At 41.5% G+C, this 23,687-nt stretch overlaps 1 protein-coding gene across 1 annotated transcript in view; it reads left to right on the top strand.

Moving 5' to 3' along the window:
• Window positions 1-12,602: 12,602 nt before the first annotated feature.
• Window positions 12,603-23,687, top strand: part of LOC124273399 — a 28,482-nt gene continuing 17,397 nt past the window's right edge. Inside the window, 9 exon segments of the mRNA XM_046708661.1 lie at window positions 12,603-12,701; window positions 13,549-13,638; window positions 16,042-16,117; window positions 16,120-16,181; window positions 18,515-18,627; window positions 19,038-19,138; window positions 19,756-19,844; window positions 20,864-20,974; window positions 23,556-23,676. Of these exon segments, the coding sequence (XP_046564617.1) occupies window positions 12,603-12,701; window positions 13,549-13,638; window positions 16,042-16,117; window positions 16,120-16,181; window positions 18,515-18,627; window positions 19,038-19,138; window positions 19,756-19,844; window positions 20,864-20,974; window positions 23,556-23,676 (862 nt within the window).

A 23,687-nucleotide genomic window follows, 5' to 3' on the forward strand; every position in this document is an offset into this window, starting at 1 on the left:
GTTCCCTTTGTTTAATGTTCGGGTTTGTTTGGACCAAGACCGTGCATGTGTACGTCAGTCCGGGTGGCTCGGATTCAAACTCAGGGTAGGTGCAATGTGGTTATGCATAATGTGCAAAGTATGTTATATTGAAAACACATTGCCATATGCAAATCAACATGACGGTACGTATGCTGTTTGTTTTATCAGTCTTAAAGTGACTTAAAGTGGCGCTATTGAGCCTTCTGGTCGGTTGTGTCTTCGGAATATCACGATGTCATTTGGGAATGTGTACATTGTTACACTATTACTGGAGTTAATTTCATCAATTTCAGACTCGTGAAGATCCGGGTTAGAAGTGATCTTCAGTAACCCATGCTTGTTGTAAGAGGCGACTAACGGGATGGGTGGTCAGGCTCGCCGACTTGGTTGACACATGTCATCATATCCAAGTTGGGCAGATCGATGCTCCTACTATTGATCACTGGATTGTCTGGTCCAGACTCGATTATTCACACAGGTTGACGGTTGACTTGACTGACCGTGAAAGTTTGCTTACTGACATGGATTGGGACAATGATGAACACTTATCTCGTTCAGATGTGTCAACGAGAAAGTACCTCTTTCAAGCTATTTACACGGGCTCAGACTACCCTGCTCAACACTAAAAGCAACAGAGCAAAACTTAAAATATCAGAGTATGTGTTAACACCGTCACAGACATATGCAAAGCAAGTAAGTTGGTCATTTTGAAAATCACGGGTGTATATGGTACAAGTCAAAATAGGTTTTGCATCGGGCATCACATATCCCAAAGGACCGCCTCCGAGGTGTAGTGGTTAGAGCGTCCGCCCGGAGTGCGGAAGGTCGCGGGTTCGATCCCCGACCGCGTCATACCAAAGACTTTAAAATATGGTACTTGTTGGTCCCTGCCTGGCGCTCAGTATTAATGGGTACAACAAGGACTGGTCGGCTCGGAGTCAGTATAATGTGTCTGAGTGGGGTATTCATGCTTCACTGCGGCATGGTATCTCAGTGGGCTAACACTATAAAACCAGCTTCAGTCTGGGCTAGTACAAGCAGCCGCACATACACATACACACGCATGCACGTCGTCATATGAGCGAAATATTCTCAAGCACGACGTTTAACCCAATTTCACCTCACCTCACCTGCGGGGATCATAAAAGATAAATGTCAGTACAACGTGTAATTATTGGACAATTCTGTAATAACCTGCAATTATTGATTTATTTGTATTATACAGTTGTGCTTTACTGTGTTTAAATCATTTACACATACGACTCGGTTATATACAGTCCGCCACCATATGGCTGGAATATTGCTGAGTGCGGTCAAAGAACAAACAATTAAACAAAACATGCCACGTTTATGCTTAGTTGACCCAAGTACATCGCTTTGCAATCCCTCATATCAGGTAATATTCAGGCTAAACTCACTCATTCACGTGACAAGGACGTAATAGTATCGAAGCGGACTGTAACGGCTTATGAATGCAGTAACATGTGGGACCCGTGAAGATCCGGGGTAGAATAGGTCTTCAGCAACCCATGCTTGGCATAAAAGGCGACTATGCTTGTCGTAAGAGGCAACTAACGGGATCGGGTGGTCAGGCTCGCTGACTTGGTTGACATTTCATCGGTTCCCACCAGCAGATCGATGCTCATGCTGTTGATCACTGGATTGTCTGGTCCAGACTCGATTATTTACAGACCGCCGCCATATAGCTGGAATATTGCTGAATGAGGCGTAAAACTAAACTCACTCACTCACTCAGTAACATGTGGTTTCATATAGTACTAATTTTGGTCCACAAACATATGTAACATCTGGATTGAGAAGACTTGAATTGGAGTGCGAACCTACTAAAACAATTGACAAAATATCTTAACGTTCGCAAACGCTTATTATGGTTGATACAATCATTCACTATAATAATTATATATGCCTGTTCAGCATATAAAAATGCTGATACACACAATTTCACTTGATACAAATGTCTTCACGATAACACTGACAGTCATGTAGGACATATAGTAGCCTGTCCAGAATACTGAGAGTATGGTTTTACTGCGCGTGACACCAGAAATAGGCTTCACACATCGTAACCATGTGGGGAATCGAACCCGGGTCTTTGGCATGACGAGCGAACGCTTTAACCACAATTCAACCCCACCGCGACCAAACCCTTAGTTCCATAATGCCCATCCTACGATTCAGGCTGTGATAAACGTATTCATCAATCAGTAGTTCTGACAGGTGTCCAGTAAAGGACAGATCATTCATCATGAATGGGAACTAGGATAAACCGACAAGCTATATTTACAAGTCTATGTTGGGAAGTAATGTGTTGTCGTGAGCAGGAACTAGAAGAACCAGGTGACATTTCACACAATCCTTGAATGTAAAACCTAAAGATAAGATTTGAGTCGGTTACAAATTGAGTCGGTTCCCTTGTTTAATGTTCGGGTTTGTTTGGACCAAGACCGTGCATGTGTACGTCAGTCCGGGTGGCTTCGATTCAAACTCAGGGTAGGTGCAATGGTTATGCATAATGTGCAAAGTATGTTATATTGAAAACACATTGCCATATGCAAATCAACATGACGGTACGTATGCTGTTTGTTTTATCAGTCTTAAAGTGACTTAAAGTGGCGCTATTGAGCCTTCTGGTCGGTTGTGTCTTCGGAATATCACGATGTCATTTGGGAATGTGTACATTGTTACACTATTACTGGAGTTAATTTCATCAATTTCAGACTCGTGAAGATCCGGGTTAGAAGTGATCTTCAGTAACCCATGCTTGTTGTAAGAGGCGACTAACGGGATGGGTGGTCAGGCTCGCCGACTTGGTTGACACATGTCATCATATCCAAGTTGGGCAGATCGATGCTCCTACTATTGATCACTGGATTGTCTGGTCCAGACTCGATTATTCACACAGGTTGACGGTTGACTTGACTGACCGTGAAAGTTTGCTTACTGACATGGATTGGACAATGATGAACACTTATCTCGTTCAGATGTGTCAACGAGAAAGTACCTCTTTCAAGCTATTTACACGGGCTCAGACTACCCTGCTCAACACTAAAAGCAACAGAGCAAAACTTAAAATATCAGAGTATGTGTTAACACCGTCACAGACATATGCAAAGCAAGTAAGTTGGTCATTTTGAAAATCACGGGTGTATATGGTACAAGTCAAAATAGGTTTTGCATCGGGCATCACATATCCCAAAGGACCGCCTCCGAGGTGTAGTGGTTAGAGCGTCCGCCCGGAGTGCGGAAGGTCGCGGGTTCGATCCCCGACCGCGTCATGCCAAAAGACTTTAAAATATGGTACTTGTTGGTCCCTGCCTGGCGCTCAGTATTAATGGGTACAACAAGGACTGGTCGGCTCGGAGTCAGTATAATGTGTCTGAGTGGGGTATTCATGCTTCACTGCGGCATGGTATCTCAGTGGGCTAACACTATAAAACCAGCTTCAGTCTGGGCTAGTACAAGCAGCCGCACATACACATACACACGCATGCACGTCGTCATATGAGCGAAATATTCTCAAGCACGACGTTTAACCCAATTTCACCTCACCTCACCTGCGGGGATCATGAAAGATAAATGTCAGTACAACGTGTAATTATTGGACAATTCTGTAATAACCTGCAATTATTGATTTATTTGTATTATACAGTTGTGCTTACTGTGTTTAAATCATTTACACATGACTCGGTTATATACAGTCCGCCACCATATGGCTGGAATATTGCTGAGTGCGGTCAAAGAACAAATAATTAAACAAAACATGCCACGTTTATGCTTAGTTGACCCAAGTACATCGCTTTGCAATCCTCATATCAGGTACATTCAGGCTAAACTCACTCATTCACGTGACAAGGACGTAATAGTATCGAAGCGGACTGTAACGGCTTATGAATGCAGTAACATGTGGGACCCGTGAAGATCCGGGGTAGAATAGGTCTTCAGCAACCCATGCTTGGCATAAAAGGCTTACTATGCTTGTCGTAAGAGGCAACTAACGGGATCGGGTGGTCAGGCTCGCTGACTTGGTTGACACATTTCATCGGTTCCCAATTGCGCAGATCGATGCTCATGCTGTTGATCACTGGATTGTCTGGTCCAGACTCGATTATTTACAGACCGCCGCCATATAGCTGGAATATTGCTGAATGAGGCGTAAAACTAAACTCACTCACTCACTCAGTAACATGTGGTTTCATATAGTACTAATTTTGGTCCACAAACATATGTAACATCTGGATTGAGAAGACTTGAATTGGAGTGCGAACCTACTAAAACAATTGACAAAATATCTTAACGTTCGCAAACGCTTATTATGGTTGATACAATCATTCACTATAATAATTATATATGCCTGTTCAGCATATAAAATGCTGGATACACACAATTTCACTTGATACAAATGTCTTCACGATAACACTGACAGTCATGTAGGACATATAGTAGCCTGTCCAGAATACTGAGAGTATGGTTTTACTGCGCGTGACACCAGAAATAGGCTTCACACATCGTAACCATGTGGGGAATCGAACCCGGGTCTTTGGCATGACGAGCGAACGCTTTAACCACAATTCAACCCCACCGCGACCAAACCCTTAGTTCCATAATGCCCATCCTACGATTCAGGCTGTGATAAACGTATTCATCAATCAGTAGTTCTGACAGGTGTCCAGTAAAGGACAGATCATTCATCATGAATGGGAACTAGGATAAACCGACAAGCTATATTTACAAGTCTATGTTGGGAAGTAATGTGTTGTCGTGAGCAGGAACTAGAAGAACCAGGTGACATTTCACACAATCCTGAATGTAAAACCTAAAGATAAGATTTGAGTCGGTTACAAATTGAGTCGGTTCCCTTGTTTAATGTTCGGGTTTGTTTGGACCAAGACCGTGCATGTGTACGTCAGTCCGGGTGGCTCGGATTCAAACTCAGGGTAGGTGCAATGTGGTTATGCATAATGTGCAAAGTATGTTATATTGAAAACACATTGCCATATGCAAATCAACATGACGGTACGTATGCTGTTTGTTTTATCAGTCTTAAAGTGACTTAAAGTGGCGCTATTGAGCCTTCTGGTCGGTTGTGTCTTCGGAATATCACGATGTCATTTGGGAATGTGTACATTGTTACACTATTACTGGAGTTAATTTCATCAATTTCAGACTCGTGAAGATCCGGGTTAGAAGTGATCTTCAGTAACCCATGCTTGTTGTAAGAGGCTTAACTAACGGGATGGTGGTCAGGCTCGCCGACTTGGTTGACACATGTCATCATATCCAAGTTGGGCAGATCGATGCTCCTACTATTGATCACTGGATTGTCTGGTCCAGACTCGATTATTCACACAGGTTGACGGTTGACTTGACTGACCGCGAAAGTTTGCTTACTGACATGGATTGACAATGATGAACACTTATCTCGTTCAGATGTGTCAACGAAAGTACCTCTTTCAAGCCATTTACACGGGCTCAGACTACCCTGCTCAACACTAAAAGCAACAGAGCAAAACTTAAAATATCAGAGAGTATGTGTTAACACCGTCACAGACATATGCAAAGCAAGTAAGTTGGTCATTTTGAAAATCACGGGTGTATATGGTACAAGTCAAAATAGGTTTTGCATCGGGCATCACATATCCCAAAGGACCGCCTCCGGGGTGTAGTGGTTAGAGCGTCCGCCCGGAGTGCGGAAGGTCGCCGGTTCGATCCCCGACCGCGTCATGCCAAAAGACTTTAAAATATGGTACTTGTTGGTCCCTGCCTGGCGCTCAGTATTAATGGGTACAACAAGGACTGGTCGGCTCGGAGTCAGTATAATGTGTCTGAGTGGGGTATTCATGCTTCACTGCGGCATGGTATCTCAGTGGGCTAACACTATAAAAACCAGCTTCAGTCTGGGCTAGTAGCAAGCAGTCGCGCATACACACACACACGCATGCACGTCGTCATATGAGCGAAATATTCTCAAGCACGACGTTTAACCCAATTTCACCTCACCTCACCCAAGGGATCATGAAAGATAAATGTCAGTACAATAACGTGTAATTATTGGACAATTCTGTAATAACCTGCAATTATTGATTTATTTGTATTATACAGTTGTGCTTTTACTGTGTTTAAATCATTTACACATGACTCGGTTATATACAGTCCGCCACCATATGGCTGGAATATTGCTGAGCGCGTCAAAGAACAAATAATTAAACAAAACATGCCACGTTTATGCTTAGTTGACCCAAGTACATCGCTTTGCAATCCTCATATCAGGTACATTCAGGCTAAACTCACTCATTCACGTGACAAGGACGAATAGTATCGGCGGACTGTAACGGCTTATGAATGCAGTAACATGGGACCCGTGAAGATCCGGGGTAGAATAGGTCTTCAGCAACCCATGCTTGGCATAAAAGGCGACTATGCTTGTCGTAAGAGGCAACTAACGGGATCGGGTGGTCAGGCTCGCTGACTTGGTTGACACATTCCATCGGTTCCCAATTGCGCAGATCGATGCTCATGCTGTTGATCACTGGATTGTCTGGTCCAGACTCGATTATTTACAGACCGCCGCCATATAGCTGGAATATTGCTGAATGAGGCGTAAACCAAACTCACTCACTCACCAGTAACATGTGGTTTCATATAGTACTTAATTTTGGTCCACAAACATATGTAACATCTGGATTGAGAAGACTTGAATTGGAGTGCGAACCTACTAAAACAATTGACAAAATATCTTAACGTTCGCAAACGCTTATTATGGTTGATACAATCATTCACTATAATAATTATATATGCCTGTTCAGCATATAAAATGCTGGATACACACAATTTCACTTGATACAAATGTCTTCACGATAACACTGACAGTCATGTAGGACATATAGTAGCCTGTCCAGAATACTGAGAGTATGGTTTTACTGCGCGTGACACCAGAAATAGGCTTCACACATCGTAACCATGTGGGGAATCGAACCCGGGTCTTTGGCATGACGAGCGAACGCTTTAACCACAATTCAACCCCACCGCGACCAAACCCTTAGTTCCATAATGCCCATCCTACGATTCAGGCTGTGATAAACGTATTCATCAATCAGTAGTTCTGACAGGTGTCCAGTAAAGGACAGATCATTCATCATGAATGGGAACTAGGATAAACCGACAAGCTATATTTACAAGTCTATGTTGGGAAGTAATGTGTTGTCGTGAGCAGGAACTAGAAGAACCAGGTGACATTTCACACAATCCTTGAATGTAAAACCTAAAGATAAGATTTGAGTCGGTTACAAATTGAGTCGGTTCCCTTGTTTAATGTTCGGGTTTGTTTGGACCAAGACCGTGCATGTGTACGTCAGTCCGGGTGGCTCGGATTCAAACTCAGGGTAGGTGCAATGTGGTTATGCATAATGTGCAAAGTATGTTATATTGAAAACACATTGCCATATGCAAATCAACATGACGGTACGTATGCTGTTTGTTTTATCAGTCTTAAAGTGACTTAAAGTGGCGCTATTGAGCCTTCTGGTCGGTTGTGTCTTCGGAATATCACGATGTGTCATTTGGGAATGTGTACATTGTTACACTATTACTGGAGTTAATTTCATCAATTTCAGACTCGTGAAGATCCGGGTTAGAAGTGATCTTCAGTAACCCATGCTTGTTGTAAGAGGCGACTAACGGGATGGGTGGTCAGGCTCGCCGACTTGGTTGACACATGTCATCATATCCAAGTTGGGCAGATCGATGCTCCTACTATTGATCACTGGATTGTCTGGTCCAGACTCGATTATTCACACAGGTTGACGGTTGACTTGACTGACCGTGAAAGTTTGCTTACTGACATGGATTGGACAATGATGAACACTTATCTCGTTCAGATGTGTCAACGAGAAAGTACCTCTTTCAAGCTATTTACACGGGCTCAGACTACCCTGCTCAACACTAAAAGCAACAGAGCAAAACTTAAAATATCAGAGTATGTGTTAACACCGTCACAGACATATGCAAAGCAAAGTAAGTTGGTCATTTTGAAAATCACGGGTGTATATGGTACAGTCAAAATAGGTTTTGCATCGGGCATCACATATCCCAAAGGACCGCCTCCGTGGTGTAGTGGTTAGAGCGTCCGCCCGAGAGCGGAAGGTCGCGGGTCTGATCCCCGACCGCGTCATACCAAAAGACGTTAAAATATGGTACTTGTTGGTCCCCGCCTGGCGCTCAGCATTAATGGGTACAACAAGGACTGGTCGGCTCGGAGTCAGTATAATGTGTCTGAGTGGGGTATTCATGCTTCACTGCGGCATGGTATCTCAGTGGGCTAACACTATAAAACCAGCTTCAGTCTGGGCTAGTACAAGCAGCCGCACATACACATACACACGCATGCACGTCGTCATATGAGCGAAATATTCTCAAGCACGACGTTTAACCCAATTTCACCTCACCTCACCTGCGGGATCATGAAAGATAAAATGTCAGTACAACGTGTAATTATTGGACAATTCTGTAATAACCTGCAATTATTGATTTATTTGTATTATACAGTTGTGCTTTACTGTGTTTAAATCATTTACACATGACTCGGTTATATACAGTCCGCCACCATATGGCTGGAATATTGCTGAGTGCGGTCAAAGAACAAATAATTAAACAAAACATGCCACGTTTATGCTTAGTTGACCTAAGCACATCGCTTTGCAATCCTCATATCAGGTACATTCAGGCTAAACTCACTCATTCACGTGACAAGGACGTAATAGTATCGAAGCGACTGTAACGGCTTATGAATGCAGTAACATGTGGGACCCGTGAAGATCCGGGTAGAATAGGTCTTCAGCAACCCATGCTTGGCATAAAAGGCGACTATGCTTGTCGTAAGAGGCAACTAACGGGATCGGGTGGTCAGGCTCGCTGACTTGGTTGACATTCCATCGGTTCCCAATTGCGCAGATCGATGCTCATGCTGTTGATCACTGGATTGTCTGTCCAGACTCGATTATTTACAGACCGCCGCCATATAGCTGGAATATTGCTGAATGAGGCGTAAAACTAAACTCACTCACTCACCAGTAACATGTGGTTTCATATAGTACTAATTTTGGGTCCACAAACATATGTAACATCTGGATTGAGAAGACTTGAATTGGAGTGCGAACCTACTAAAACAATTGACAAAATATCTTAACGTTCGCAAACGCTTTATTATGGTTGATACAATCATTCACTATAATAATTATATATGCCTGTTCAGCATATAAAATGCTGGATACAATAATAATTTCACTTGATACAAATGTTCACGATAACACTGACAGTCATGTAGGACATATAGTAGCCTGTCCAGTAATACTGAGAGTATGGTTTTACTGCGCGTGACACCAGAAATAGGCTTCACACATCGTAACCATGTCGGGAATCGAACCCGGTCTTTGGCATGACGAGCGAACGCTTTAACCACAATTCAACCCCCACACGCGACCAAACCCTTAGTTCCATAATGCCCATCCTACGATTCAGGCTGTGATAAACGTATTCATCAATCAGTAGTTCTGACAGGTGTCCAGTAAAGCGACAGATCATTCATCATGAATGGAACTAGGATAAACCGACAAGCTATATTTACAAGTCTATGTTGGGAAGTAATGTGTTGTCGTGAGCAGGAACTAGAAGAACCAGGTGACATTTCACACAATCCTTGAATGTAAAACCTAAAGATAAGATTTGAGTCGGTTACAAATTGAGTCGGTTCCCTTGTTTAATGTTCGGGTTTGTTTGGACCAAGACCGTGCATGTGTACGTCAGTCTGGGTGGCTCGGATTCAAACTCAGGGTAGGTGCAATGTGGTTATGCATAATGTGCAAAGTATGTTATATTGAAAACACATTGCCATATGCAAATCAACATGACGGTACGTATGCTGTTTGTTTTATCAGTCTTAAAGTGACTTAAAGTGGCGCTATTGAGCCTTCTGGTCGGTTGTGTCTTCGGAATATCACGATGTCATTTGGGAATGTGTACATTGTTACACTATTACTGGAGTTAATTTCATCAATTTCAGACTCGTGAAGATCCGGGTTAGAAGTGATCTTCAGTAACCCATGCTTGTTGTAAGAGGCGACTAACGGGATGGGTGGTCAGGCTCGCCGACTTGGTTGACACATGTCATCATATCCAAGTTGGGCAGATCGATGCTCCTACTATTGATCACTGGATTGTCTGGTCCAGACTCGATTATTCACACAGGTTGACGGTTGACTTGACTGACCGTGAAAGTTTGCTTACTGACATGGATTGGACAATGATGAACACTTATCTCGTTCAGATGTGTCAACGAGAAAGTACCTCTTTCAAGCTATTTACACGGGCTCAGACTACCCTGCTCAACACTAAAAGCAACAGAGCAAAACTTAAAATATCAGAGTATGTGTTAACACCGTCACAGACATATGCAAAGCAAGTAAGTTGGTCATTTTGAAAATCACGGGTGTATATGGTACAAGTCAAAATAGGTTTTGCATCGGGCATCACATATCCCAAAGGACCGCCTCCGGGGTGTAGTGGTTAGAGCGTCCGCCCGGAGTGCGGAAGGTCGCGGGTTCGATCCCCGACCGCGTCATACCAAAAGACTTTAAAATATGGTGCTTGTTGGTCCCTGCCTGGCGCTCAGTATTAATGGGTACAACAAGGACTGGTCGGCTCGGAGTCAGTATAATGTGTCTGAGTTGGGTATTCATGCTTCACTGCGGCATGGTATCTCAGTGGGCTAACACTATAAAACCAGCTTAAGTCTGGGTTAGTACAAGCAGCCGCACATACACATACACGCTCATGCACGTCGTCATATGAGCGAAATATTCTCAAGCACGACGTTAAACCCAATTTCACCTCACCTCACCTCACCTCACATGCAAAGCAAATAAGTTGGTCATTTTAAAAAACACCGGTGTATATGGTACAAGACAAAATAGGTATTGCATCGGGCATCACATATCCCAAATGCGTCAATTCGAAATGACAACCACAGGTTTACTATAAGGTTCTCTGAATGCCTCACCGAGGCCTTGAGTTGAGTGAGTTTAGTTTTGCACCGCTTTTAGCAATATTCCAGCAATATCACGGCGGGTGAAACCAGAAATGGGATCACACATTGTACACATGTGGGGAATCGAACCCGGGTCTTCGGCGTAACACGTTAACCACTAGACTACCCGACCGCCCCTCACCGAGACCTTGAACATTGTAATCTTTAACAAGCAGCTTCGGAGCGAAAGTCGTTTATCCCTCTCTCAACAGTTGTACCTGAACGTTTTGAAGTGTAACGCTAAATGCTGGTCCAGTATATTTCTTGCGGTGGATAAACCGACGGAAGCGTATTTGATGGTTATTGAACAATATCAGATCATCATATATGCCAGCATATCCGATGCCATATTCCATTTGGAAAATATCATTAGTATGACTATAGTATGCCGTGTAAACGTGTGAGTGAGTTTAGTTTTACGCCGCTTTTAGCAATATTCTAGCAATGTCACGGCAGGTAACAGAAATGGGCTTCACATATTGTACCAATGTAGGGAATTGAACCCGCGTTTTCGGCGTGACGAGCGAACGCTTAACCCACTAGGCTACCCCACCTCCCCTGTAAAGATGCGCATAGTGCTGGTTTAGATATAATGCCTGCTGTGTGTAAGGCCATTGATGTTTTTAGAGCTTGTGTTCGCACTATTCCTAGCATAATGTCATCGAGGTACTTTCTGTCAACAGACTAGACGTGAGCCACCCTCTGAAGACTTTGGACAAGGCAAAGTCGAAAATCAGGCATCAGTGGCAATAGTAAGTGGTCACCCTGGATTAAACAGTTAAATGTTTCAATGTTTTAACGTTTATGCCATACGTTTTAATGTAACATGAATATGAAGTTTCTGGAATGTGTACACAAGGAATGACAAATGAGTATAGAAAAGGTCACTATTTGTTACCATGATTCATCCCCTAGTGAATATTGGCCTTCTTTTCAGGAATTAAGATTTTTATCTAACATAGGATACATAAACACCCATGATTCTAAAAACGTTGAATTCTTTGAAATATTCAGTAACATACTCTCATGGTGAATGAAGAAGGTACTATGCCAAACGTTTTCATGTAACATGAAAAAGAGTCAGGAATGTGTAGACAAGGAATGACAAATCAGTATAGAAAAGGTCACTCTTTGGATGGGAAAACGTCAAGAATCAGTGAATATTGGCATTCTTTTCAGGCATTGTATGTTATTAAAACATTCAGACTATGGAATGGGATGAGTTTGCTAAGTTTATTTTTAGATATAGATTGACACGTAAAATAAGTTGATATTGTCAGATGGAAAACTTGCAGGGCTATTAACACAACAGCGCCTGAACTTAATCAATTATGAATTTTTTCTAACATTGAAGTTAACTTGTCTCTTATAAAGTACAAGATCGGTGGAAAATCTAAATGCATCTGAACACAAAACATAACCCTATTTAGTCGTTTATTAACATTTATAATTTATATCGATTTCAGCCATCTATATTGAGCTGATGAAGGGATACTATGATCTGCCGTCCAGTCTCCACTTTACACACAGGTACACAGCACCGGTCACCTTCAGGGCCTACAATGACCAGGAATTGCACGTGGTGAGTCAGGCATATCTTGGAATACCAATACAGGAGCACCCCAAGGTTATGTTCTATGACCGGTATTGTTCACGTTATACACCAACGACTGTACGTGTGACTCCACTGGATCTTACACAGTTACATACGCGGATGACGCCGCAATAACGGGACTAAAACCAGCTCAAACAACCATTGTCTGCTTGAGATGAAGAAGGTTAAGAAAACAAATGAAAAGTTTACAGACTTAAGGCCCCGGAAAACAATGATACAGCCTGTTTACATTGATAATGATATGTTGATATGTTGATGAATACACGTATCTCTAACGAGTTATAGACTTCAAGCAACCTGGAATATAGACATTCAGTGTATGTATGCTGAAGGCCAGTTAAGACACTACTGGTGAGGTAAACTTCGTTCTGTCAATGCAGGTGTCAATGTTTTATCCTGATGTTAACCGCTTTATTCAAAGAGTATAAACGTTCATTTTTCATGCTTGGTATGCAATTCTGTCTCTGGCAAAAATACTAACCAAAAAAAATCATAAAACAATTTAGACACAACTACCGTTTTATCCAGAAAAATATGCAATATTGAATTTGATAATCTAAGTGTACTGTAAGAGGTAAGAGGAACAAAGAAAAAAATGCCTCTGGCAACTCTCATTATCTCAATAAAGAGTACAATCTTCTCCCTTCCGGCAGACGTTTAACGCAACCATTTTGTTAAACTAACAGATCCTGCAGTCTTTTACCTCTTGTAGTAATAAGTTCTTAGATTAGAAGTATAACCTATAGATTATTAAATTGATATAACTGTGTAAGATTATATTTCAAATCTTTTCTCTCATGTTCTGGCGGCATAGACGGGTGGGAAGCGGATCCCAGCGTCCATGTTCCACAAGGTCACGGATAACTCTGTTCTTCAGATGTTGCCACAGAATGCCCGAGGCAAGGTTGGTTGGTTGGTTGCTTGATTTGGTGTTTAACGCCGCAAGGTACTTTGAATATTTAGATATTTTATATATGTGCCATCTATTTATATAACAGGTATTGTCTTTGACCAAACCGTACAAAAGGAACATACATGTGTCGGGGTTGTACAGTCAGGATAAGTTGATCTTTCACATGTAATCTGAACCACAAAAGAAACGTCGCTTTTTAAATCTAATTTAATGCAAGATTTTGTTCTTACAAAATGGTGTTTGTATTATGATTGTATCGTTTTTTAACATGTTTTTCAATCCAAATTGACAGTTATTACCATCATCAATGTGTTTTCTGATGAAAAGCACATCGACCAAAACGCACCTAAAACGGCAGACGTGGTAAAAGGTTCCATATGACATTCGTGAAATGACGGAGGGTAGCCAATCATTTTAATGTTCATGTTAGGACCATCTACCGACTCAGGAGTGGTATCAAGTCACTAACAGCACCCAAGACCACCTTCAGCAACATCACAACGTCCAGACCGACAGGTTTTGCACCACCATCTGCAGGATCGCCTCCCCAGAGCGACGGAAACAGCACGTCAGTCCATTGGAACTCACATCAAACCCATCAGTGCCAATACAGTGCGTCGACGTTTGCGCGGAAGAAACCTCTGCTGTCACAGACCATATCATAGTCCTGTCCCCAGGACTCGCCACCACCAAACCCAACTGCAATGGGCAACTTAGCATGGAAAATTGGCGTTATCGACAATGGAGAACTGTGTCTTTTTCTATGAAAGCCGATATTGTGTTTCGACAGTCGATGGCAGAGTGAGAGTATGTTGAAAGCGTGGGAACTGTTTTCCAATGAGTGTATTGTTGAAAGAGACTCATGGTGTGGGGTGCAGTGGGTCTGAACCAGATAGTTGGCACCGTGGTGTTCCATAATCACTGTCCAGGATGAGGAAATGACGTGACAGCTGCTCGCTATGTTGACCAAGTCATAAGACCCCACGATATACCACATTTTGGACGTTACAGAAATCACATCTTCCAGCAAGACAACGCTCGTGCCCACACTGCCAGAGTATCATTGGACTTCCTAAGACAACATGACATCCAAACCCTACAATAGCCTGCTCTCAGTCCGGATTTGAGTCCAATAGAACACCTTTGGGACGAGCTTCAAAGAAGACTGAATAACCTCAACCCAAGGCCGACAATTGCTGCTGGACTCGATCAGGCATTTCACAGAGTATGGACCTAAGTGCCTATGGCCTTCATCAACCGTCTAATTAATTCCATATACAGACGATGCAACGCTTTCATCTATGTCAATAGATGCCACACGTAATACTTACTTTGGGGTAGCTTAATGGTACCATTTTTGGTGATTTTGTTTGTGTGAACTCTACATATGATTCCCGAAAAAGTATCAACGTTAATTGTCAAGATTGAACTCAAGCCCCCGTTTTGATTGTTAATTAGAGTGAATTATAGAGTGTGCGACATTTCTTTTGTGGTTCAGTTTATATTGTTACTCGTTGACTCGAAAATTGAAGTTTAAATAATTAACCTGAAATCAGTTCGTAAATTAACGAAGCAATTAATTACTGTGTTCTAAACTAAACTAAGTTCATATTTTAATATTACTAGGACAGTACACAATAGAGTGGCAGGACAAATTTAATGGTAATGTAATACACGAGCAGTGGTTATAACAATCAATACAATGATGGTAATATGTACCTCTCAGCAACAGTAATCCAACTTGCAACAACAGCCCAATATATATATACTGTATATATGATCACTACATAAGCTCATTGTAGCTCTTCCCAGATCTTTCTGTCTAAATCTAGTACAAGTCTGTAACACTGGTTATAAAGACAGTGATGTTTGCCTCTCGGCGACAGTTCAACTTACATAAATGACCAGGGTATAATGCTCATTACACACAATACCGGTATTCTGGTAACTTGAGATGCCATGTGAGATAAGAAGCAATAGTCAGCTCCCCCAATATACCCAAGAAATGATTAAAACGTCTGCAATACTCCCTGAAACAGCAGATCCTGTAGTACCTCCCAGAACCTCACTGCCCATTACTAAATATCAAATGTACAAAGTATTAGACTTGGAACATTGTCACACAATGAATATCATTGCCACATAATAGTATCAATGAAAACATATCCTCCTGAGTTTGCGTAATTTAGCATTTCATCCCTTTTTGTTCCTTATTTTCATAATATCTTATAACCTAACAATGTACTTTTACTAGTCTTAAAAGCTTTGTAATAACTTATCAAATAATATCAATCCAGTTGTGTTCACTTTTCCAGAAAATATAATTCGTACGTAATCAATATTCCTTGACGACACGAGCGCACTGACAACTGACAGCATGTACTTCTTTCCCAGGTTCTGCAGGTAAAGCTCTCGGACGCTGGAATATCTGACTATGGCAAAATCACACAATTTGGTTTCTACAGACCAAGATTTCGTGGTTGGAGCTCTTTATCAACGGAAACCCAACACATCTGGCTAGATACCCGAATGAGGTAGGCCTCATCTCACTTTCGTTTAAAAGGTCACTGTCAACGTCTTGGCATGTCATGCCTTGTTGCTCATTCATCCTTCAAACCTTATATGACGTCTTTTACTTTACCTCACACATAACTCCGGTACTCCTTATCATGATCCAATACCCGTGCTTCAAACAGTTCAAAATTAACATGAAGGTGTTCGCTAAAATAAATTCGTTGTTCACTGGTCCCTCGGGGCCCATGGGTAGATGTATCCTCTATGTTTGTTTATGTTCCCCTCGCCCTTCGCCTACAAACATAGAGGGTACATCAACCCATGTCCCCCTCGTGACCAGTGAACAACGTCTTGTGTCACCGGGTCCAGCTTTTCAAGGAATTCGTGTTAATTGAAACTGAAACGAATATTTACCCTGAAGACGATTTTACAGTGATAATGTTTTTGACAAAAACGTAACTGTGCTTCGTATAATGTGGTCATTCTGATCAATGTTCATCATTGCAAAACACATACACTGACAACACACATACGTGGTTACTGAAGACTTGCGTGAAGCTTAACAACTCCGTTAACAATGAACAATGTCAATATCGGGCGTCTTCATCATTTGCGTTGATGAAGGCCTGACTGAAGACACGATGCCCAGATGTTCCAATACTGTGCCGGTGCCGGTGAACATAATATTCTCTGTTGGGGAAACAACCGACCATGCCATTGCAGCTGTATCAAGCTGTTTCAGAACGTCTGCTACAATATTTATAACGTGGTATCAGGAATTACTCTGTTTCATCGTTACTTTTGCACCTATTCGGTGCATGTTGTTCAGGAAGCATACAACATCTCACTGAGAATGAGTTCTTCTGTACAATTGCACTTCTACCTTCTCACAGAAGACGTCGAGTAACCGAAGCGTCGCTAAAATGGATGCATGTTGACCCTTACGAGACTGTCCAATGAACCTTTCACTCACCTGTAAAATGCATACTGCCTTGTCCAGTCTTGTCGCCGCAGCCACCGATGCTGTCAGACCCTGCACTACCTCAGTTGGCTGCATACGGAACGGCCATTCTATTCTCAACCCAGGAATTGTTCGAACTGTCAATGATATCGAATGTCCCTCTGGTTGACGTGATGTCAAACGTGGACGACCAAACCTTGGCAAGTAATAAGTGTTGCCCTGATGTAGTTACACCTGTGAAGATCCGGATTAGAATTGATCTTCAGCAGCCCATGCTTATCGTAAGAGGCGACTAACGGGATCGGGTGGTCAGGCTCGCTGACTGGGTTGACACATGTCATCGGTTCCCCATTGCGTAGATCGATGTTCATGCGGTTGATCCATGGATTGCCTGGTCCAGATCCGATTATTTACAGAGCGCCGCCATATAGCTGGAATATTGCTGAACTCACTCACTCACTCTAAAGAGATACTATTTTTTCATGGAACATTCACATCCATAAACGTCATATCCAAAGCGAGCGCACGTTGATCCGCAGCAAGCCGTGGTATTGGATTATCATTACTTATGTTAAAACGAAATTGCTTTATGGGTACCTGATAGCTATAAACAAACACTTTGTGTTGTTCACATCATCCAACCGTATGAGCAGCATGCCACCAGCAAACATACAAACAACATTGAAGGTCGTGCGTTAATATTCCCATACAAATTGTGAATCACGTCATGGAGATATACTGAACACAAAACGCCCGTGATAAAGAACACCCAGTCCTTATCATTGTTAGAAACAAACTCCTTCGGTGTAAAAGGAAACTAGCAGTGAAAAATATACGAATGGATCAACGATGAACTGCGGTATTCGAATTCATATCAAATGTGTTTAAGTGATTTGAATTTTTCATCATATGTTTACCTTCCTCCGTCTGTATATGCTGTACATGTTTTGATTATGGAGGAATCATGATCCCCGAAACGGGCGTTATCGCCAGCCTCATTTCTTATGTTTCAGTCTAGCTATTGTTTTGTTGTTGACCAATATACATAGCCGCGCCGTTGCGCGCTGTCGTTGTGTTCCCGGCTTAACAATGAGGTCTGCTTTATCCCAGTCAGTCAGTCTCATTATATGTGCTTGGAAAGATTAGGCAATATTAAAAAATGAATACTGTTGGTAAACAATGGTATTTATCGATATAAGAATATGTGAGGAGGATTCTATGTGAGCATCCCCATGTTAAATACACGATCACGATGAATTGAAACATTCTGTACAATGACGTCGTCGTTCCTGAAACTTGAATTTGAGCGCAATGCTATCATTTCCTTATTGAGTACAAGTGTTAACCGAACAACACGCGTCATGCTGCCATGTTTGACATGGTGACTTGCAGGGGTATATAGACGTCACCGCGGTCAGCAGCAAGACCGGCACCACCTTCACACACGGCTCCAGAGAGGATGCACGATGGAAACATGAGAAGGAACCTTTGGCCATTGGATACTGGTAGGAAGAAACTTTTTGTCGACATGTACCAAAATTTCCGGAAAGCATTATTACTGAAACAGTTCTAAAAAACGTCATGCCATAATAGTAAACTATTCAACATCCATTCAATTTGAATGTTAGAAATTTTTAAATGTATTTAATTTTCAAGAAACTTCTTTAAAACAGTGTAGCATTTATTTTGTTGCAACTTGCTGTGTGTTCCACCACTTTGGGCTCTCATGTCTGACCTTAATGTCTGTTACACCTAGTCTGTGAAATTGTCCATTCCATGAAATGAACAGCTCACTTGTCCATTTCATGAGTTTTAAAATCGTATTCACATTGCTAATGCTCACGACAGGCATGCGATTATTTCATTTTTTCACATTATGTATATATGCAGTTATATGTAATTACTTTCTTAACAGGTACTGGAGCTTGGCTGATGACGCTGTGAAAATATCGAAAATAGACGCACAGAAACACCAGATCACCCTGGCAGCCCAAACCCGATATGGACTGCGAATTGGTGCGACTGTATAATTTCGCAATTGTCTGTCTTCATATCAGTTTATCCCTTGATATCCGGGTTAGATCTATGCTCATGATGTCAGTCACTGGATTGTCCTGTTCAGACCCACGAACTGTATTTTTCTGAGTCCATGATTAAGTGAGAAACAAACACATCAGTATCATTCCTATCATTAATATATCATATTAATAACAATACTGTTAAAAACAGACAGAACATATCCGACAGTTCTATTCTAAATGATATTTCTCCTGGTCATTGGGGCAGTGGGGTAGCCTAGTGGTGAAAGCGTCCGTCCGTCACGACGAAGCCCCGGGTTTGATTCCCCACTTGGGTAAAATGTGTGAACCCATTTCTGGTGTCTTCCGCCGTGATATTGCTGGGGAATGTCGCTAAACGCGGCGTAAAACACAACTCACTCACTCACTCACTCACTACAGTAACTGGTTGTTGATCTCATCATAACATAACCTCATTAGGTAACCGCCTTCAAAAAACAACTGAACGGATGGTTAGATATAAAGAAATACCAAAAGAAATCCTCACATAACTGGCGAAGACTCTATTCCGGTTTTGCTTATAGCGGATATATGACTTGAGTTCCACAATTTCAGGCCACTACAATGATGCTAAACTTCAAGGTTTCTCTAACCAGGGCGGCTACTTCCGGGTGTTTAATATGTTGTCAGAACTAGATCAGCCGGTGAGAGTTAACGTTCATTCATCACCACTCACTCACCCTGTCAGAAACTTGCATCCCGTGAAGATGTGGGTTAACATTGGTCTTTAACAGCCCATGCTTGACGAAAGAGGCGATTAAGGGGAATCGGTGGTCAGGTTCACTGCCTTGATTCACACATGTCAGCGTATCTCAATTGCGCAGATCGATGCAACAAGCATCTTACCCCTATCGATGAGAGTTAAGTGTAAAAATACAACAAACCATTCGGAATGCGAGTATGACTTCATGTTCTTCACTCAAAGAACTTTTCAGGAATAATTCTTTTATTTAACCAGAGTTCTTGTATCTACAAATGTACCCAAGGTACAATTAGTTGTGTTCATTCATATACCATACTAACTTGTATGTGTCCGATGCGTCTAATTTGATCTTCAATCTGTATGGAGCATTTTCCTTGTTTGTTATTAGGCAGGTATGTTGGAAGTAGTCCCACGGTTGCAATTGACAGTCTTTTAATCTTTGCCCTTTTTCGCTTAGCCGGAACCCAGTTGCGAAAATGGCCACGCGAGGGAAACGAGTCGCTACTCTGCGAAAGCGTAAACGTTAAACGTTGATACCATGATAGTGTTCAGTGTATGGACTGTTAGTATCGTGTATGTACATTGACTGTACGTGTGTACGCGTTAAAACCCTTGCCTATGATCTAACACAGGTAGCAACAATTCACGGTGAACGTGTGGCAGACATTTCCAAATTTGACACAAACCAGTGACAGAAATGTTTTTGAGGCAAGCAACAATTTTCACTTGTACCTATGACACTGCGGATTTTTTCCTGTGTACAATTGGCTTGTCTTTGCATGTATTTGTAACGGGGGGGCCAACATTTACACCCAACATTTCGCGTATCATCACTATGTGATCGTGATCCACAGACTTGTCGGAATTTTATGGACCCTTCTTGCAGCAAATGTCAGTGATGATATATATGAATTATGTCTGAACTGATTACACGCCAATCCCTCCTGATGTCTGCTTCAGGGAGAAGTCTACCTAGACCGGTCTACTGGTATCCTGTACGTGTGGCCCAACATCCCACACGGCACCCTGGCCCACTCTGATGTCATCTACGCCTCCATGGTCACAGACTGTGTGAAGTGAGTTTAAGTTATACTTGACATACGCCAGGACCAAGCGAACATTGTTGATACATGTGACATACGTACTCGCAAAGCGCTTTGCTTCTTGCGCTATATAAGTTCTTAGTTGATGATGATGATAATGATGACGATGATGATGATGCATTGAATCTTTAGAAACCGTTGAACAGTAGTTTTCAGGAACATGTATATGCAAGTTAATATGATAATGTAAACGTTTGCAAGGTCAATTCCTATTTTGACAAGGTCAAGGTCCTAGTCGTTATTGCCCCCCCCCCCCAAAAAAAAAAGAAAAGAAAAAAAGGCATGGTGGCTTGGATCTCTGGGATCTTCATTTCGATCGAATATAGATACAGAACGTCAGTGTAAAGGAATGCCCAGTTTTGATTATCGTCAAACCAAAATCCGTTTAATATAAACAAGGGTTAGCAGATATGTGACAGTATGTTCCTTTCAAAATCGACAGGTCAACATGTGATTTTGTTTGCAAAACCTCTCTGACCAGATCAGCTGTTGTGGCATGTTTCAAAGCAAGATATGAAAAAAAACAAGAACGACAATGTTTTGGACAGCATTGCAACCGAAATATTCGTTTATGTTATATTAGTAACCAGGGGCATTATAATTGTATAATGATTAATATGCCATGCAATGACTATTATGCGTATTCCTTTCCTTTAAGTAGTAAATATTACTATATGTGACACCATATGTTATATACTATTTTTTTAATGTAGATTTGTAATGCAAAATTAATGTTCATACGAGGGTCGGTCAAAAGTAGTCGGCCTTACTATATTTTCGATGTCCAATGTTTGAAAAGCTTCCATTTTAGTTTGTAGGAATCATTAGCAAAGCCGTATAAAAAAATTCACATACGTGGGTAATGTGATTAACGAGATATTAGTCATCACAACACATTGAGGTATAATATTTCTAGCAAAAATGCAGAAAATGAAAAACGATCCGTCCTTTAGTACCTCTTGGATAATGGTATGCCCTCAGATAATGTCATATAAAATATGTTAGTATAATCTTGGATGACTTCCCGTCATAATCAATAGTCAAAGCTTTGGATTGCTTGATTCACATTTAGTCGGGGGCTGTTTCTTTTAAGGAAGCCCCCATTTTAGTCTTTCAAAAGCATTGTGTCCAGATATTCAAGCTGGCCCTGTTTACAATATACTGAGAGTTGACACTTGTGTGACCATTCAGTATTTACTTTGAACCTTTAGCATCATGTGTGAAAAAGTGAAAACATTAGAATAAGTTATGTCCTTATGATTTCGTCGTCTGACAAGGGTGGGTAGTGTCTCCAAAACAACCTGTTTCAGTAAACATGAAGCGGGAATCACTTTAACAAGCGATTGTACTTTCAAATTGCTTTTTTATGCACTTTCATATCTAAGTTTGATTCTAGCGGACGTCTACCTATCTCAAACACACAAAATGTTTCTTGCATATTTTGTTACCTGAAGTTTGTGGTGCATTTATTGCAGATTTTGCGCTTTTGGGGGGTACCAAGATAACATTTCAAACAAAATGGGGATCGTAAGGCTGGAACGTAGCAAAACCAATTTGCTTGAGGTTGACAGATAATATGTAGAAAAATAAAACATAAAAACAGCTTCATTTGTATCATTTACTAGGTCAGGCCGACTACTTTTTGACAGTCCCTCGTACAAACACAGAACAAGATATATCTGCCAATAGTAACGTGTTAATGTAGAATTTGGGATGTGCTCATGTGTGTCGTTATATTCGGAAGGGGCACGCATGGGCTAGTCCCCTAAGATCTCCGAAATTTGCTATGCAGATACGCGTCCTTTGGATTTGGGTATGCCAGAAACAAATTACTGAGTTTGAGTCCCAATTCGCCCCGATTATGTCCACGACGCTGTAAACCTCTGAGACAGTCATTACACCAGGTATACCTCCCACATTGAGCTGACAAGACTGTTCAAAGTGGCTTTAACCCTGACCCCTTCACTTCCTCATTAAGTAAGATGAAAACAGTCAGACAGACAGACATTTTATTCAGTAACAGTCCTCCGGCCCAAAATACACTCATGACAATATGTAACACATCAGCGCATTTTACAGTATTTGCAATTTGTGTTTCTTGTTTACATGGTATAAGAATAAACATACATTTATTATCATATCCATATGTTCACCTTGTTGAATAGATATAAAATTTATAATTGTGTGAAGTTACTAAAATATTTCTTAATATATTTATTCCTGATACTAGAGTATGCCTAACACATAAAATACATGCCATTAGATGAAACAAACAAACAGTAATTGCACTAATGCTGTATCTTTAGAATTTCCATGCCACCTGTGAGTATTTTTATCAAATCAACACGAGACGCTTCTGACGTCATTCTTCTTTAAGGGAAGCTGACGTTCAAACACCTTCATTGTAATATGAATCTCCACTGAGACTGGGGTGACGTTATTGCAGTATAGGCGTATACATAACTTTTGGTTCGTGGTCTCTTTACTAAGTTTGATGATTAGTTCCGCTTTTGTGAGGTGTTTATTGTATGTGCTGTGTTACAGAACAGATTCGGGAGGTGAACAATCTTCACTTCGAAGGCTTCACTGTTGAGGCTTGTCGGCGGTATGGATTTGATCTGAACCATGGTCACAATATTGACTTCATGATAATGGAGATAAAGAATACAGGTATGATTAGT

This window comes from Haliotis rubra, unplaced genomic scaffold (assembly GCF_003918875.1).
Source record: "Haliotis rubra isolate DU_JTF1 unplaced genomic scaffold, ASM391887v1 Scf180, whole genome shotgun sequence".
Lineage (NCBI taxonomy): Eukaryota > Metazoa > Mollusca > Gastropoda > Lepetellida > Haliotidae > Haliotis > Haliotis rubra.